At 43.2% G+C, this 18,265-nt stretch overlaps 3 protein-coding genes and 1 non-coding gene across 4 annotated transcripts; all 4 read left to right on the forward strand.

Moving 5' to 3' along the window:
• Positions 1-4,441: 4,441 nt before the first annotated feature.
• dhdh.1 (dihydrodiol dehydrogenase, tandem duplicate 1) lies at positions 4,442-7,213 on the forward strand. The gene is made up of 7 exons (XM_076156104.1): positions 4,442-4,558; positions 4,691-4,802; positions 4,873-5,036; positions 5,666-5,918; positions 6,072-6,196; positions 6,589-6,739; positions 7,072-7,213. Exons 1-7 carry the CDS (start codon positions 4,469-4,471, stop codon positions 7,179-7,181), a joined length of 1,005 nt encoding a protein of 334 aa, XP_076012219.1. The 5' UTR covers positions 4,442-4,468; the 3' UTR covers positions 7,182-7,213.
• A 2,018-nt stretch (positions 7,214-9,231) lies between these two features.
• Positions 9,232-13,181, forward strand: LOC143004729 (dynein axonemal light chain 1-like). Its single transcript, XM_076155852.1, has 8 exons — positions 9,232-9,261; positions 9,475-9,561; positions 9,808-9,917; positions 10,135-10,190; positions 10,282-10,337; positions 10,508-10,634; positions 11,044-11,184; positions 12,064-13,181. The coding sequence occupies exons 2-8, from the start codon at positions 9,532-9,534 to the stop codon at positions 12,111-12,113; spliced, it is 570 nt and encodes a 189-aa protein (XP_076011967.1). The 5' UTR covers positions 9,232-9,261; positions 9,475-9,531; the 3' UTR covers positions 12,114-13,181.
• On the forward strand, positions 11,299-11,390 carry trnar-ucu (transfer RNA arginine (anticodon UCU)). Its single transcript is given in 2 exon segments — positions 11,299-11,335; positions 11,355-11,390. It is a non-coding gene; the product is annotated as a tRNA-Arg (tRNA).
• A 1,195-nt stretch (positions 13,182-14,376) lies between the features above and the next one.
• LOC143004886 (serine/threonine-protein kinase pim-2-like) lies at positions 14,377-16,148 on the forward strand. Its single transcript, XM_076156057.1, has 8 exons — positions 14,377-14,386; positions 14,431-14,595; positions 14,857-14,951; positions 15,043-15,090; positions 15,195-15,419; positions 15,516-15,690; positions 15,780-15,956; positions 16,057-16,148. The coding sequence occupies exons 1-8, from the start codon at positions 14,377-14,379 to the stop codon at positions 16,146-16,148; spliced, it is 987 nt and encodes a 328-aa protein (XP_076012172.1).
• Positions 16,149-18,265: the final 2,117 nt, after the last annotated feature.

An 18,265-nucleotide genomic window follows, 5' to 3' on the forward strand; every position in this document is an offset into this window, starting at 1 on the left:
TCATCCCAGATCGTGAAAATGTATATTTGAATACATACTGACATCATCACGGTCCTGATAACGCTTTGAAGCCCGGTCAAGCAGAAGTGGTGATGGAGGTGATGCCTGTAAACAATTCACAATGTACGGGCCTCAAACCAAAAATGGACCTTATCATGTGGGTGATAGAGGTCGGTATCTTCACCCCTGTCTTGGCTCTGTCCACGTCTGTCACTCTCTCCTCAGCAGGGGCTAGGCGATGGACTCCACACGGTCTCAGACAGCTGATACAAGGTGGCACCATCATGGGCTTGGACAGAAACACAACTGGTGTGTGTGTATGTGTGTACTAGAGACACTAAGAGATAGAGACACCTGGTTTTAGCACACAAACAGAAGTAAACATTCCCCACAGAGGCATGAACTCTTCTCAGGAGTTAAATTGTTGTTTGGGGAAGCCTCTCATCAGCAGCTCCACTGTATGTACACGTTACATAACCTCTAACAGCACCTTCGCCTACAACACAGGCAGCATTGTGAAGTTGCTTGCCTTGCCTTCTATAACATATAAATAATATCGACCTACATCAACAAACCATGTCGGAGAGCTAAAAAACCATGTGATAACCAAGCATGCTGCACAATTTGTCTTCATTCTCCATGGATGTGTGTGCTGTGCCTGTACAGCCACATCAGGGCAGATGTGGGAAACACTCTCCCCCACTGTGACAATATGGATTTGACAGAGCAAACCATGTAAAACTCGATTGAAAGTGGGCGGGGATGAAGGGTGGTAAATGACTGTAAAGACTCTCTGTGCGGCTGTACACAGTGTGCGCCCTCTTCCTCAGCGCCAACACCCGGGTGAAGCATTGTGAAGTCAGTTTGGTCCTCGCTGTTGCTCCACAGCTCAGCTTCGTCGGTGTGCGCAATGCTGCAGACAAAGATAGCGACTCTCGGTGGGCCGGCACAATGCCGAGCGGCTCAAAGGCTCCTCTCCGGCTCCTTCTATCACATTTTCTCTGATGGGAAAGAACAGCACAGACCATCGGAACATTCTGTGGGATTGACAAAATGACTTATTACTCCTCGCTGCACATTTCCCTTCCTCTCCCTGGATTCATCAAGCTCCAACCCACCCCCCTCTCTCACAATGGCTAGCACCTCCTGATGCTTGTCTTGCGTCGTCCTCTGCGGTGACCTTGAGAAAGGAAAGGAGGGCTGAGGGTGCTCCCATAACTGCTGCACTATCGTTCCTCTCTCCCCAAAAGTACACTGTAGCAAAATGGCTCTCATTGACACTGGCAGTTGGAGGAGGGGGGAGGGTGGAGGGGGCAACGCTCTGCATAGCCTCATCAATCAAAATGGGATTAGGGTGCCTCTCACTGGTGCTTTTTATGTTGTATCAAGTTGAAGTTGTTAATGGAAATGTACACTGAAAAAACATTGAAAGTGACTATTTAAATTATCTTTAAAAAATTGTTTATTCAACAGTACAACTCCAAATTACTGAACAGAACAAAACATTACAAATTTGAAATAAAAATAGCTAAAATAATAGTATTAATAATTTAATGTAATATTGATAGATTACTGTATGTTTCACAATTCAACACAGTTAAACATAAAGCAATGTATTACAGTCTAATTAACTGTTAGAATGTGTTTAAAATAAAGTTTGGTCGTTGAAAATACAGAAGGAAACAATACAGATATATTTATTTTTATTCTATTCCATCTATAATTTTAATATTTTAACGGCCAGTAAATTGATTTGTATGTTTCTTCTGTGGTTTTATAGTTTATACAATATAAAAGCAACACTTGTCAATTTCAAAGACTGTGGGATGAACTTCCAAAATGAACAGAAAGAAAGAACTCATCATTTGACGGTGACCTTTGATTGGCCCATGATCACTCCCACAGGTGTTCCTCATCATGAGAGGTAACACCTGTGGCCTTTAATCAGCCTCTTGATATGTCACACCTGTGCAGGAGATGGATGAACAAACTAACAGTAATAGAAACTAACTTGTGGGTTGGAAGAACAAATCTTGGACATATTATTTAGACACATTTTTAAATCTGTAAATTTAATACTTAGTTCTGAAAATAAAGGAGTAAATGAATAGTCTGGGAACGTTCTCTGTCATCCCGGTTGTGGTATCGCACAGATGCAATGCTCGTGTTTCCTCAGACAGTTCCCTTAGAATCAACTTTCTTTAGATAGTAAATTAATAAAAGTACTTAATTCAGGCTAGTTGCGTTGTTTTAAAGCTTTGCTGATCCATAGCTGCTGTCATCACAAACCAGGACAGTCACCCTGACAGCATGATGCACAAGATGAACAGATGTGACAACCTGTGAAACAAAACTGTCCACTGTAATCAACCACCTTCACAGGCGGCGATGCTCCCCCTCCGCTGTGACCCATCACGTGACCCGTCCGACGCCACTCTTCTTCATGTGCTGGTACAGTAAGGACACGGACAAGCGGACAAGAAGATGCTCGGCGACTGGCTTGATGAATTCTTAATCCAATAGAGACAGTTAGAGATGACAGGAGTGGAAGGCAGTCGTCTTAGCCATGCTGAATTAATGAGGCACGGGATTCTTTCCGCATGCCAGCTTCCTGTATGACTCAGGTCATCTGCATTCACTTTCCGCGTCCATCTCAAGGTGCAACCTCCCCCTCCACACGCCGGCCCCGGGGTTGGCCCACTGCTCATTAAATCAACGTCTGTTTAGCCCGGAGGACCGCTCCTCTCCTGACCTTGAGTTCATGCAGCAGGGAGGTTGATTCTCTACCTCCTCTTTAGTTCCTGCTGAACGGAGCGCATCAGCGGCCCAGCTGAGGTTGACAGTTGTCGGGTCCCAGTGCATGTCTGTTGGAAAACCCTGTCCAGGTCCTGTCCAGAGCACTTTCCTCCAACCACCTGAGCCTCTGCATGCCTTCGTGCCAGGCAGCACAGACCCAATTCACCAATTCACACTAATCCCAAACTTCGTTGGACTCCTGTCACGTTACACCTCCTCTCTCGCACCTCTCTTTACACCTGCGAGCGTGTCAGCCTGTGCTCCTGCCAGTGACACACCTTTGGGTTGTTTACCGTATAAAAAAAGAGGGAACACCTCAATACTACTCAAGAAGGAGTTGAGCATTCTCATGGCAACCAGGTCCTCTGGTATAGGCTGGGATATCAGGCCAAACTTGATGCCATTTGCATACAAATTGCCCAGCTGGTACCTTGTTGTTATGACAACAGCACACAGCTTCCAGAATTCATTTAGAAGTGAAATACAGGCAAAGAAAGCCAGAAAACAGATCAAGATATATTATAGCACTCATACAAGTCCATATCCTTTATAATGAAGTCATTTCAGGTACACACATAGGCTCATGAAAATCCATTTACTTGCAGAAAATACTGAAAGCAGAGGAAAATGACACACTCTGTTTCAGAATTATAGGACAAAGAAATGTAGATTGAAGTATTTACATTTTTTTTAAACTATTTGTGTCATCTACCATTATTATTATTTTTACATTTCACAAATAACAGCACATCACCAAGTAACAGGACAGCAAAGCCCTCATGTTTCTGTAAGATTCTCAGTCCTCACACACACACAGATGTATCCTGATTCTGCAAACCTTTATGTAATTCCTTACCATGAATGATGGCAATTCTGCAAAACTCTGCTGACAGTGCAGTGTCCTCTACTGGCAGCATGTGGAAGTGGACGTTCATACGACTTGTTTATATGGCTAAACTGATGTTTAGCTCAAGGGCAACTGGGCAACTGGCCTAAGGTTTTTCCATAGTCATCCTGGCTCAGCTTACTGGCCAGTTAAATCGCCCTGCTGTGAGCTTCCAACTGGTCTGTGAAGCATATCTATTTATCCCAGGAAACCACAAGAGACTCCAGATTAATCATTGGCCTCTGTGCTGCTGCGTTGCCATTCCAGGGCAATCAATGCCTCTCTCACGGAGAAACAACAGCTCCCGATTTTATGACTTGACCTGTGTGTGTGCTGCTCTGCAGCCAAGGTGAACCCTCATTCTGTACATATTAAACTGTGATCTTCCCTCCAGTGTGTTAATGATGGGTGAGAGCCTCATTGACACTGTTGTTACAGATTGTTAGAGAAAACTGGCACAAACCACTTCGGCCTGGATTGAAAGACCTGTATCAGCAACAAAATAGCAGGACGTGTGTCTGCATGTGTGTGTGTGTGTATGTGTGTTTGTGTGTGGGGGTGTATGTTACACCCTCTTCCTCAGGGTGAGAGCAGAGAGAAGGTGACACATCCTGCCTCCCTAGCATATAAATGAGGGAGCCTTCTCATTGAAGGCTCTAAGGCATGACAGTTTAGTGTGTTTCTTCCTCGGAGCGTGTAACCTTTCCCAAGGTCATACCCCGCTAGCCGCTAAGATCTTTACTAAAATACATACCCACTCATCTGTCACCTACCATCCAATTCAACATGGCAACTCGATGGGGCCTCTGTGGAGCAGGAAAGATCAGCCATGATTTCAGCGTGGCCATGAAGACTCTGCCTCCTGGAGATCACCAGGTACTCAAACAAGACACACAGGAGGACGGCAGCATGGAAGAGATCAAGCAGTGTAACAACTCCTGAAGCGCACAGATGCTCCAATACTGTGTGTGTGTGTAATGTCTGTGGGTTCTTCTTTCATCTCTGCAGACAGCGGTTATTGCATCAAGGAGCCTGGAGCGTTCCAAAGAGTTTGCCCAGCAGCACGGTATTCCTAAGGCTTATGGCAGCTATGAGGAGCTTGCCAATGACCCAGACATTGGTAAGTTAATAGCCAGGACGAGCAGAGGGGATGGCTTGGCAGTGTTACCGATGCACCTGTGTCCTTCCAGACGTCGTGTACCTGGGAGTGCTGCACACGGAGCACTGGCGTGTGGGTCTCCTCTTCCTCCAGGCAGGGAAGAATGTGCTGTGTGAGAAACCCTTCGCAATGAACTCCCAGCAGGTGAAGGACCTCGTTGACGCCGCAGAGAAAAACAATGTGTTCTTGATGGAGGTAAAGTTCAAAGTATGCTCTTGCTCTTCCTCCTTATCAGTGACTGTACATAGAACTAGAAGGCACAGCAAGGCCTAGTCGTCTATCAATTATGTTGTATATTCAGTTCTACATACAACATTTTTAGATAATCAACTCAAAAATGTAGGAAGAGATACAAAAGATACTAAATTCCAAATAGGGGGAAACGTAGTCAAATGCCAAAAGCTGTGACCTTTATGAATCGATGCAGATATACCCAAGGAATCCAGGGGAGAAGGAATCTTAATTCTGCAACTTATGGTAAAAAAAAGGTTATTGGTCAAAATGTAAAAGTGGTAGTTACAGCGCCACCATCAGGCCAACCATTACCGTTATAATATAAAGGATTTGTACCTGGATGGTGTCTAACCTAGACAATTAGCTAACCAACAAATTAACTGTTTGAGATATAGTGGTTACAGACGGACAGACAGACAGACAGACATTGGGGATGTAAGCATTGACAGAGGCCACCTGTTGGCAGAAGGTGGTCATAGCAGGTGAAAATAGGACAACAATCACAGTTAAAGGTGTGTAAGACAGGAAGACATGCACAAGATCTTTTTAAGGAAAAACGGTGATGTGGCTTGCCTGCTATTCCCTCTCAGGCCATTTGGTCGCGCTGTTTCCCGGTACACGCTGAGGTGCGCCGGCTGCTGGCAGAGGAGGCGGTGGGGGAGGTGAAGCTGGTGCGGGCCTACTTCGGCTCCCCTCAGCTCCACATCCCCCGCTCGGTGAGGAAGGAGATGGGTGGCGGGGCCCTGCTGGACATCGGTGTGTACTGCCTGCAGTTTGTGTTGATGGTGTTCAACGGAGAGAGGCCGCAGTCCATCACAGCTACAGGAGTTCTGCTGGCCTCAGGTATGATTCAGATTCACAGGTGGAACGGAGTGATAAGACTGGATGGATTAAACTGGATGGATTAAATGTATTGTACGTGATAAGCAACTGTAATTTGTATTATCCTCATATCTGGTAAGATTTACTATAATTGATTTGTTTGATGTTTTGCAGGAGTGGATGAGTCGGTGGTGGTGGTGATGAAGTTCTCCAGGAACAGGATGGCCGTCTGTACCTTTTCCATTGCTGTTCCACTCCCAAACGATGCTGTCATCAGTGGTACTAAGGGCACCATTAAAGTAGGCTATAGGTCAACTCTATTACATGAACTAGGAGATTATTGTGCCAATGTGACTTTTCATAAGACTCACCTTTACATATTTCCTTATTTTTATTTTTTTTTCGTAATTTCCTTTCATTTTTATTCCTAGTATTATCATTTTTGTTACATATGCATTTTTAAACCTATTTCTTGCCTTGAACGACCTATTTTGTTAGTCAATAATGGAAAGCACTTTGAGTTGCACCCTATGAAAAGCGATATAAATAAAGTTTGATTGATTGATATTTGATTGTTGCATTATGTTGTGATCATCCTCATCAAAAATCATTTTCCTCAGATGTTCATTTTCTGATTTACGATTCAAAAACTCCATGAATACAAGAAGTGCATTTCCTTTGTGTGCTCCAGGTGCTCGGCCCCATGCACTGTCCCACCACACTGGTGGTGAATGACAAGGAGACGGAGCACCCGCTGCCTGAACCTGGCCTCCCTCTGAATTTCACCAACAGCACTGGGCTGCGTTATGAGGCTGAGGAAGTGAGGCAGTGTATTCTCAAAGGTAGGTCACCACGAAAGCCAGGACTGACTTCAAATGAAAACAATCCGGTTCAGTGAAGCAATTGTTTTGTCTGAATCTCTCCCCAGTCGCACATCCATGCACTCATTAATTAACTCAACTAATTCAGTTAACTAAAGTTGATTTGGAACCCACAGAAATGCTATTATCACTGACTGGAATATCCTCTAGATTACATTACGCTATAATACTATCTCAGTAGACAGAATTACGGAACTGTTACGTGCTTCATTGTGAGTCAAATAAGACAGCTTTCCGTCAGTCTGATTTCATTTAATCAGAGACCATTCAGCTGAGCGTCTTTCCATTCACAGGACTCAAGCAAAGTCCACTCATGCCTCTGTCAGACTCCATCCTGCTGACAGAGATCATGGATGAAATCAGGAAGCAGGTGGGAGTCGTCTTCAACGAGGACAGCCAGTGACATCGCTCAGAGTCAAGCCGTTTCATTTTATCAAAGCCTACTTGGACTCACTTGGGGCAGGTGGTTGGTCTGCTAAGGTAGATCGCTTGTGGCACTGTGAGGCATATCTTCTGCAGTCACTGAGATGTAGGGGCCTCAGGTGAAATGTGAGCTGCCGAGTTTGTTGAAGCCATTATGACACAATAAAGAAAAAGGCCTTGTACAACCTTAGAATACAGCTTGACTAAATGAAACGCACACACAATTATATTAAAAACACACACCAAAAATTTCAGATGATGATGATTTCAGATATCAAAGCTAAGTCATCATCTAAACAAAGCTAATATTTGAGAATCAGTAATCCAGCCTGGCTCACCACGCTGCAGCTATGCACCTGGACAAGCCAGCTGTCACTGCGAGTTGTGTGATTGATGAATCCAATAAAGGACTGATTGTAAAAAGCCATGTTTCATTTCATGACTTGGCAAATATCGCCTGATGGATAAACACCAACTGTGGGCTTGTGTGGCACATTCGAGGTGTCGTGTCATTTCTGACCCTTGCAGTGTTGTCCAAATAGAGTTCTTCTTCTCTTCAAGGTCAAGACAATAATAAACGGTTATGAGTCAGCAAAGAGTAAGGCTCATTTAGTTCCCCTGCTTGACTTACAGAGGAACTCGACCTTCTGTGCTTGCAAGACTGTTAAAAATTGATATGATTGATGTAACCTACACTTGCAAAATAGAACATTCTGATGCCAAAACATTGTGTTGTTCCAATTTTCATTACCTTGATAGATTCAATTATGCTAAGAAGAATTGTTAATATATATAAAAATAGAGAAAGAGCAAATTATACACATAATACAAACCCATTTTCTTTTTTCCCTAATCTTATAGTGTTTCTGTGATGTGTCCCTCAGCAACAACCAGGGGACTTGTTGAAGGAAACACATGTATCACCAGGGATGTCTTGTAAGGAGATAGAAAATCTTAAATGTATGAAGAAATTTAAGGTTATTCTGGATCGATGAATCAATAATTGGATGGAATTGTGTGGAATGTACGCAGTTTACACGGTTATGCTGTTGTCAATTACATTAATATGCAAAAACACAAAATATTGCAGTTTTACCTTATGACTAACTGTGTGAGCTTAAGTATTTACTAGTTAGAACTACTTTCACCCAGGTTGAGAAAGTAAAATGTCTCAATCAGTCCAATTGAATGACATCCAGTATGTTTTCCCTTCCTAAATATCTTTAATATCTTAAGGAGGTTTACAAGTGTGACTTCATCTGCTGTGTAACATTATGGAGTGGGTGGGATCACGAACACGACTCCCTCCTCCCATTGCCACCTGCAGCTTGCCAACTCTGCCTACACAACTCCTCCCACCTGAGAGACTCTATTGACAATCGAGGGGGCGTATTTGCATATTGCATAGTCTGCATATTTTTCTTAGCGACCTTTGTTATTAATCAAGTGGTCTTTGAAGACTCTCTTCCCCCCCCCCCCCCCCCCCCCCCCCCCCCACACACACACACACACACACACACACACACACACACACACACACACACACACACACCACCACCACCACCCCCCGGTTACCAGTAATAGAACCCTGGAGATCCTTTGGCACCATCTAGTGGACAGAAATTGCCACTACTATGTATTGTTAGCAACTGTGAAATGTCTCTATTTGTCACTAGTGTGTTTCTATCACATCATATTTTTCCTTTAACGCAACTAGACCTCCGACATTATTAATACTTGCTTTGAAGTTGATCAAATCAATTAAATGTCGAAATGTTTTCCGAGAATAAAGTGATGTCCCTGTATCCTTCATTTTTAAACTTTCTCCTGATTACGTATCGCGACTTTTTAAATTTAGAATGATATTTGACTATTTCCATAATAGTCGTTTTATACGTGCTTTCCCTCGAAATATATCAACTTTATTCTCAAAATCTCGAAATTCCTTGTCACGGTCCAACAGAGAGCGAAGGCCACCGTACAATGACAGTGCGCGTGCGCAGCTTGTACACTTCCTGTCAGTGTCATAGCAACCACAGCGGACATAAACAAGCAACATGGTGAGTGTGCTGCTCGGTGTGTTAGCTCTTATTACTGAGTGCTACGGCTTATTTTAAGCCTTTTCACTGACGTTAAATGCGAGGGCAGGGTAGCTGAGAGCGCGCTAACCCGGGCTAAGTTAAATTAGCGAGCTACATAGCGATCAGTGAATGTAGCGGAGCTGTGTAATATTAGACACACATGTTTCTCTCTCTCCTTGTTTCTTGGTTTAGAACCACACAACATGAACCGTTCTTTGCCATCACAACATAAGTCAGCCTGTCACGGTAATGACTGTCAAAGAGGCTCTGGCCAAATGGGTAAGAGGGACACACACACACACACACACATATATAGCTGAAACATTACAGGGCTGTCTTATTATGCATACCAAATAATGTCAATCGTGTGTGTGTGTGTGTGTGTGTGTGTGTCTGTCTGTCTGTCTGTCTGTCTGTCTGCCTGTCTGTCTGCCTGTCTGTCTGCCTGTCTGTCTGTCTGTCTGTGTCTGTGTCTCTATCTGTCTGTCTGTGTCTGTGTCTGTGTTTGCGTATGTCTGTGTGCAGGAGGAGAAGACAGGGGTGAAGGTGAGCGAGGCCAAAGAGATAAAGCTCTATGATCAGATTCCTCCCATAGAGAAAATGGACACTTCCCTCTCCGAGCTCACCAGCTGCGAGTGAGTCCTGCAGAGAAAGACCGAGACCATAATATTAAGATGTCCCCCAAGTCAGAATGACACCAGAGAAAAGCTTATATGTCACTACCGTCGTGTCTCTATCAGGACTCATAATGTAACTGATGCTTTGTGATGTAACTGATGCTTTGTAATGTAACTTACCTCAGCACATTAGTGTTTGATCCCTGGTGTGTGGTTGTGTTGTCGTCCTCCATAGGAAACTTTCTTTGTCCACAAACTCCATTGAGAAAATAACCAACCTGAATGGCCTGAGTGAGTACTTCATGCATGAATTACATACACTTTACCTCCATAGACTCTTACAGCTGGGTTGCTAATGTGGTGCTGTGTTGTGTCCTTGCAGAGAATCTAAGGATATTGTCTTTAGGAAGGAATCAGATAAAGGACCTCAGTGGGTTGGTGAGTTACTTATGACACCAAATTACTGCTGACTACTACTTTTTATAAATATACTTATGCGTAAATATGTGTGTGTGTGTGTGTGTGTGTGTGTGTGTGTGTGTGTGTGTGTGTGTGTGTGTGTGTGTGTGTGTGTGTGTGTGTGTGTGTGTGTGTGTGTGTGTGTGCAGGAGGCCATAGGGGACACATTAGAACAGTTGTGGATCTCATATAACCTGATAGAGAAACTAAAGGGAATCCAATGCATGAAGAACTTAGAAGTCCTCTACATGTCTAACAACCTTGTCACAGAATGGGGTGAGTCTATTCTATTCTATTCTATTCTATTGAATTGTACTGTATTGTGGTCAGTTATAAACATTAGGTAAGCAGATGAAGTCACACTTGTAAACCTCCTTAAGATATTAAAGATATTTAGGAAGGGAAAACATACTGGATGTCATTCAATTGGACTGATTGAGACATTTTACTTTCTCAACCTGGGTGAAAGTAGTTCTAACTAGTAAATACTTAAGCTCACACAGTTAGTCATAAGGTAAAACTGCAATATTTTGTGTTTTTGCATATTAATGTAATTGACAACAGCATAAGCAGTGGCATCATGGCGGTGGTCATTGTTAATGGCTTGGTTGTGTCGTGAGGTAAATCCAGTTTGAAAATCCTTCATGGCTCCGTGAACGTGACGTATGATGTCATTTCCGTGTAGGTGAGTTTATGCAGCTGGCTGACCTGCCGTGCCTGGTGGACCTGGTGTTTTTCGGAAATCCTCTGCAGGAGAAGCATTCCGCTGACGGAACGTGGATGGATGAAGCCTCTAAAGTGCTCCCCAAACTACAGAAACTAGATGGTGAGAGAGTTTCAGGAATGACTGAAGAACAATTTGAGCTCTTAAAATTATAATCAGAGAGAGAGCGAGAGAGAGCCTGTGTGTGTGAAAGAGAGCGAGAGAGAGAAAGAGAGTGGCTCTGTGGCACAATGGATAGCGCATTGGACTTCTAGGCAATTATCAGTGGAGAAATTCAAAGGTTGTGGGTTCGAGTCCCATCAGAGTCGAGGTTTTTGGGCTGCACACTACAGCAACAATCTTCATAAACAGCCTTTTTCATCCATTTCAATTGCCCCCCATTAAAATGTCATGGTTTCCTTAATAGGGATTTGAACGTCCCTCTATCAAGATGCGTTAAATAGAAATAAAGGTATTTTTCAGAAAAGAAATTTTCTAGAAAAATAGATAAACAGAGATTAAATAATGGATGTGTGGCTCTGTGGCATAATGGATAGCGCATTGGAATTTTAGGCAAACACAATAGAAGTGATTCAAAGGTTGTGGGTTCGAGTCCCACCAGAGTCGAGGTTTTTTGGGCAGCACAGTGTAGTGAGAACCTCCTTCATCAGCGCTTCTCATCCATTTCGATTCCCCCTCATTAAAATGTCATGATTTCCTTGGAAAGAATCTCAAAGGTGGTGTAATTATGTGGAACAAGCAGCGTAATCACAAGGTTCAATCTCACTGGTATATTTTCCTGCTCCCTGTCTGATTGACGTCTGTCTCTTTGGGTGTCTTGCATGAATTTAAAGAGAGAAGGGTGATTAACTAAAAAGAAGAAGAGTGTGTGTGTGTGTGTGTAGCTAGTTATTAGTACTGTCAACTCAATCAGTCAGTGAGAGAACAAAAACACATTTATATGTAGATATGATTTGTGATCTTGTTTTCTGTTGCCTCCAGGAACGTCAGTCATCAACCAGGAAGAGGATGAGGGAGATGGAGCGACCTGACTGAGCCTAACAATCTCTGCCACCACACGCCCGTCTACTTAAACTGTCTGTGGTTTGTTATTACGTTTGTTTACATGGCCTGATTGTCACATTTTAGGTTCTAGCACCATACAGTGTTATAGATTGACAAGCACAGACAAATCCTTTTGCAGCATGTGTTTATTAGTACAGTTAAATATTTTAGACTGGTTAGTTTTGGATATTCAACTTCTCAAAACGTGGTTTGCACTGATTACCTGGCAATCAACAGTTATCTATGTGGGGGTTTTTTTTAATACTTAAAATGAATCAGTAGCTATTTAGTGAGTATATTAGTGAAGTGTTTTGTGTAGTTGTACAGAGGCTTTGATGAAAAGTCACTATAGTTGTGTGAAGGCAGCTAAGGCAAGCAGGCGTGTAATAGGAACAGTAAAGAGCACAAATACTGGAACGGGGGAATTGGGGATGATTCAAAACCGCAGTGTCTCCTTTTAAACAGCCTTAACCACACACAGAGCAGAGACAGACACACAATAGACACACAGCCATCACACTGAAGAACAGCTGGATTGTGCTACATGTTTACATTACATCATTTAAGCCCCCAGATTCAATGGAGGCATCATTCACAATACCAGTATGGGATCATGTACTGTATGTTACCTACTGCTGTCCCTGTAGGTAGGGAAGGATTGAGCTCAGGGTGTGTGTGCAGCATTCATCACATATTGTGTAGCCATGTGAGCAGGGCTATGGAAACAACACGGACTGCCACTACAAACCTACAGTAACCAAAATACATCCAAAGCTCGTTTCACACTCCATACTGTATGTAAACATCAATATACTTTACATTCAGGTACAATAGAAAGAAACGGTCTTAACGTGTTGTGGTTTGTTAAAGATATGATGCATGTCTCATGTGTGAAATGTTCAACAATGTAACTGGTTTTCAATTTTAAATTATTGTTGTGTGTTTGTATATTTGTATATATGATTTGATTATTATTATTGTTTCTAAATGAATTTGTTATTTGAAATAAATGTGACTGAAATGGCTTTGAACCTTTTGTAGTGAATAATAATACATGAGAGCATCACACGTGCTGTCATTGTCTTTTTTTTTATTAAATCTCATTGTTGGGAAACCAGAAAGTGCAAACCTCCTTGCTGACCATTCATTTGAGATATTATTACACTGCACCTAACACTTGAAATTTTCTGTGTTTTGCTCATTGGCATTGGCACTTGCAATTGAAACCATGTGTGAGAGTGTGAGTGTGTGTGTGAGAGAGAGCGCTACCAGCGCAAATACCTGTGTCAAAAAAGTTCCGTTCGAAATTATTTGTTGTATTAATTGTCTTTTGTTTGGTTTAATTATTCATCTACTTATAGACTTTTACATTTATTTAGACGTTATATAGGCGAAACGTCATCAGTTAAATGAAAGTGTGTCCTGAAATCTGCAGCATACTGTATATATCATGCCTGCTCCATACATAACACACAGGCTGAATTACGCAAATGTGCGCATGATGATGTAAAAATGCTCTATAGGATAAAGTGGAATACTAGGCCCCTTTTACGTAAATAGTGTAATCGCGTCTTCCATTTGAGTTTGTTACAGTATAAGCGCAAGTGCTGCTTAAGTTCTCACCCAGCTGGAAATCAGATGATGAGCAGATCGATGCCGGAGTTTCAGCACCGCAACTCGATCACTTCCGCCGGACATGATCGAGGTGAGGAGTGAGATAAGATCAACAACAATCCCGGCTAACTGCGGGCACTTAAATATCAGAGATATGTAATTAGGTGATACTGTGACGTCACCGGCCGTGTGAGCCCACCCCCAATATCTGCATATGCATGTAATTATGTGATTGTATTTCCCCTATAGACACCAGATTAGAGCAGCTACTGTCAGTAAAATGTTCTATATTGGATGAGCTGTGATGATATTTTTTATTATTGCCAGTTTTAATGGACTCAAGTTGGATTCAAAATTGCAAAGTAACCATGGCAACCACCTGCAAAGCTCTAAGTACAGGTGCTCAGAAGATCTTTAGTTTTGTTGTGACACAGATCAGTGAAAATAAGATTTGTACTTTTATTTTGAAGGTGTAATAATAATAATGATGTAAAAGTGATAATTCAGTATATGATTCTACACTCATTCTAGACACAGTTGACAGTCAGATGATGTTAAATGTTATGTAACAAACTGCTTACTGATGCTGCAAGTGTTCCTTATAAACTGCAACAGATTTGGAGTGTTGGTGCAGTAATGGCGAAAGGTTAGGAGTCATCATGGTTTCATGTTTCTTTTCCATTTCTGCAGCTTACCACAGTGTTGTGTTGGGAGGTATGAAGAGGAAGGTCAGTGATGAGGAGAGCCCAGACAGAGCCACCACTGCCGCCACGAGGGCCCACACATCCCTGAGCCCTTCACATCACCACATCCTGACCACAGAGCACAGGGGCAGCAAACAGATGGCAGCGAGTTGTGAGGGAGACTGTGGGAGAGTGATGAAGAGATCTCCATGTTCTCTGAGCCCTTCCTGCACGACCTCCAGCAGGCATTCAGCCACTGCCTCCTCCTCCTCCTCCTCCTCCCCCTCCTCGTCCTCCTCTGAACAAGACTGGCCTGACATGAGAGGTAAAAGACTAAAACTATAGGAATTCGATGAAGCCTGCAGGTCTAATCAATACAGGTTTGCCACTATACAATGTCAAACATGTTAAGTTATGTATTTTCTGTCTTTAGCCATCTTCCATGCCAAGTACAGGGAGGAGAAACGCCTTGGGGATGGAAGTTTCGGTGAAGTTTGTGCCGGCTTCCGTAAACAGGACAACTTCCCTGTAAATCAACAGAAACACAAGCAGAGAGAATTAACTCTTTACAGTATAAATGCTATTACTCAGTGTTTTATACCGCATTTCTGTTTCACAGGTGGCGATAAAACACATTCCCCTGGCAGATGTGGAACGGATCCCAGTGGTGAGTGTGTGTCCCGGCATGCCATCACACATTTCAATAACCAGACTCATCTCCTCCTTGAGAATTCCCATGGTTTTCTTTCTTCTTCTTTCTGTCTCTTTTAGTATGCGGATGGGATGGAGTACAACCTTCCCCTGGAGGTGGCGCTGCTCTCCATGGTGGGGCCTGGCTGCGATCCCATTGGGAGCTCAGCAGCCGTAGCTCTCATCGACTGCTTTGAGCTGGAGCAGGAACTCATCCTGATCATGGAGCGTCCGGTGCCCTGCGTCGATCTTCACGACTACATTGTGTCCAGCAGATCCAAATCCCTGCAGGAGGACGAGGCAAAGGTAAGTGTGTGAGTGTGAGTGTGAGTGTGTGTGTGTGTTCTGTGGAGAATCTGAAAGTCCCCGTGGACTAAATGCGTCTCTCTGTCTCTTCCTCAGGTTCTAATGAAACAGCTCCTGGATGCTTTCATAGAGATCCATCATAAAGGAGTTTTCCACCGCGACATAAAGCCAGAGAACATCCTGGTGCACACAGGATCTGATGGCCCCCGGATCAGAGTGATAGATTTTGGCTGTGGCACATTGCTGGAACCAGGATCCACAGACCTAGCAGGTAAGTTGCCTTTGACGTTATTGAGTCCCTGATGAACTCCGTGACCCCCACACATCATCTCATCACTCTCTCTCTCTCTCTCTCTATAGGAACTCCTGATTACCTTCCACCTGAGTATTTCCTGTATCAGGATTATGAAGCAGGTCCAGTGACGGTTTGGCAGCTTGGTGTGGTGCTGTACGAGATGCTACATGGTGCATTTCCCTTCGGCAACAATACTGAGATTGTCTACAAGCGCCCCAAGATCAGCAAAAGGCTGCGTAGGAGTAAGTCAAACAGCCCCCAGCCCACACACACACACATAGATATACTGTATATAAACAGCCAGTTTGTGTATTAATGTCTTCTCTCCTTCTTTCTCCTCAGATTGCCGTCAGTTTTTGTTTTCTTGCCTGACTAAGGAGTCCAGCCATCGTCCCACACTTGAAGAACTGCAGAACCACTGCTGGCTGCAATGATCCAGTCAGGCGTGACTCAGACAAAGTGCAAGTCACAGCGGCCCAGTGGAGCAGCTGATCCTCCCACTTACCAATGACACGCTGTAATAATAACTTCAGAATCATATATTAGAAATGTGATAATGCCCTGGGATGGTTTCTGGTTCAATGTGTCCTTCCGTCTCTTTCTCAGGTCCTAGTGAAACAGCTCCTGGGTGCTTTCATAGAGATCCATCGTAAAGGAGTTTTTCACGGCCGCATAAAGCCGGAGATCATCCCAGGATCTGATGGCCCCCGGATCAGAGAGAGATTTTGGCTGTGGCACATTGCTGGAACCAGGATCCACAGATCTCGCAGGAACAGTAAGTTGCCTTTCATGTTATACAGTGATGAACTCTGTATGAGTTCATACATGAGTATGAACTCATACTCATGAGTTCATACATCACTCTGTATCAGTTCATACATGAACTCTGTATGTGTACTCTGTACACACTCTGTCCACTCTCTCAGTTTACGCTTCTCTCTCTCACTAGGAACTCCTGATTACCTTCCACCTGAGTATTTCCTGTATCAGGATTATGAAGCAGGTCCAGTGACGGTTTGGAATCTACAACACACACAAGATTAAGAAAAGAAGTAGAAGTAAGTCAACCCCCCCACACACACACACACGGATATAAACAGGCATTGTGTGTATTAATGTTTATTCTCCTTCTTTCTCTTCAGATTGCTGTCAGCCTTTCGTCTTGTCCAGCCAAGACATCCAGACACTAATTTACCAACAGTCCTGATTTGGTTTGTTTGTTTGGGTTTCATATAAATGGCAAACATTGATGTCATGATGTAAAATACATAGTTTACTCATTAAACATCTTTTTTTAAACTGATATGATTTTGTCATTGTTCAAAGGTCACATTTCTACATATTCTTTGTGTTATTGGTCAATAATCTGATACAAATGAGATTTGGTTGCTCTGTTCCATGCAGTGAAACACCGGCACAAATCTGAAAATCCAAGGTTTTGACAGTTGAATGGTGTCATCATCCTTTGTAGAGCCCCTTAAAGCTGCAGAGCACCTCACAGCTCTGTGAAGTGGAAGAAACTTCAGAGGATTCACACAAACCTCACTGGACTTCTACCATAACACTTGAAGTGCTTGAGTGAAGTATTACCCGTGCTCCTCTTTGGGAGCTCAGAGGAACAGATCAGGTCCATCTACCCAGTATCATTTCTCATATGCCGTGGCCACTAGATGACAGCAAAGGCTATGATAAGGCTCATAACAGCGTTTGACCTTTTTAACAATCCATGTAGACATATAATTTTAAAAGTTAAAAGGGGGGAGGGGCTGCTGCGGTGCCTCCTTGAAGGACTGTGATATACAGTATATCATAACAGAGGGATAGAAAGCTTTCCCTCCATCACCGTCTGATGCAGAGTCAAACACTTCCAGCTTTTCTTGATCTGTGCTCTAGAGCTGAAAACTGAAGATTGGACTAGAGTGAACTTATACAACACATGTGCTTGGTCACTTCCAAAGCTGAATAACTGAGCTGCTGTTAAGCTTTACAGTGAAGCGACTGGTTAGACTCTGAAGAGCGAGAAAGGAGGAAAGTGATCTATTCAACACAAAGACAGCAGGTGATGAGCCACCAAACGTCCCATGCTCATTGCTCGATTCTACCCTCTACAAATCTCTGCACACCAGATGCCTGCCAGAAATCCTTCATGCAATAAAGTTTCATGTTTTGGTTTATTTACTTAGGTTTTATTTTTTAAAGTTGAACAGCAGTACAAGAGAAAGTGTACATTTGTAAAATGCAATTGATAATGCAATGTAATGCATATTCTCCTCTCACACCGACAGTAAATACAATGAAGCATAGCTTTCCCTTCAGCAGGTATGCAGAACATAAAAACACCTACTGTACAATAGTGCACCTCCACGTGAGCTGCACTTATTCAAATAAACCAGAAAGAGCCCGGTGTAGCTGTGATTAAGACTTGACAGGTACATGTACATTTGATTTTGCACAAAGCAGCCCCACTTTGACATCAGTGACCCTTTCACTCTGCTTACTAACCCACATTTAGGGGTTAATCAGATCATGTTCTTCAGTCAATCACTGTGGC

Source organism: Genypterus blacodes, unplaced genomic scaffold (genome assembly GCF_046128005.1).
Source record: "Genypterus blacodes isolate CSIRO-AG114 ecotype Tasmania unplaced genomic scaffold, CSIRO-AGI_Gbla_v1 ptg000067l_1, whole genome shotgun sequence".
In the NCBI taxonomy this organism is placed as follows: domain Eukaryota; kingdom Metazoa; phylum Chordata; class Actinopteri; order Ophidiiformes; family Ophidiidae; genus Genypterus; species Genypterus blacodes.

Bases quoted from the DNA above. Each gene is read 5' to 3' on its own strand.
- LOC143004886 (XM_076156057.1), top strand. The intron at 14,596-14,856 runs GTGAGGGAGACT...TTCTGTCTTTAG, and splicing joins CAAACAGATGGCAGCGAGTT to CCATCTTCCATGCCAAGTAC. The intron at 15,957-16,056 runs GTAAGTCAAACA...CTTTCTCCTCAG, and splicing joins CAGCAAAAGGCTGCGTAGGA to ATTGCCGTCAGTTTTTGTTT.
- dhdh.1 (XM_076156104.1), top strand. From the start codon at position 4,469: ATGGCAACTCGATGGGGCCTCTGTGGAGCAGGAAAGATCAGCCATGAT. The intron at 4,803-4,872 runs GTAAGTTAATAG...GTGTCCTTCCAG, and splicing joins TGCCAATGACCCAGACATTG to ACGTCGTGTACCTGGGAGTG. The intron at 6,740-7,071 runs GTAGGTCACCAC...TTCCATTCACAG, and splicing joins GAGGCAGTGTATTCTCAAAG to GACTCAAGCAAAGTCCACTC.
- LOC143004729 (XM_076155852.1), top strand. From the start codon at position 9,532: ATGACTGTCAAAGAGGCTCTGGCCAAATGG. The intron at 9,562-9,807 runs GTAAGAGGGACA...GTCTGTGTGCAG, and splicing joins AAGAGGCTCTGGCCAAATGG to GAGGAGAAGACAGGGGTGAA. The intron at 10,635-11,043 runs GTGAGTCTATTC...ATTTCCGTGTAG, and splicing joins CAACCTTGTCACAGAATGGG to GTGAGTTTATGCAGCTGGCT.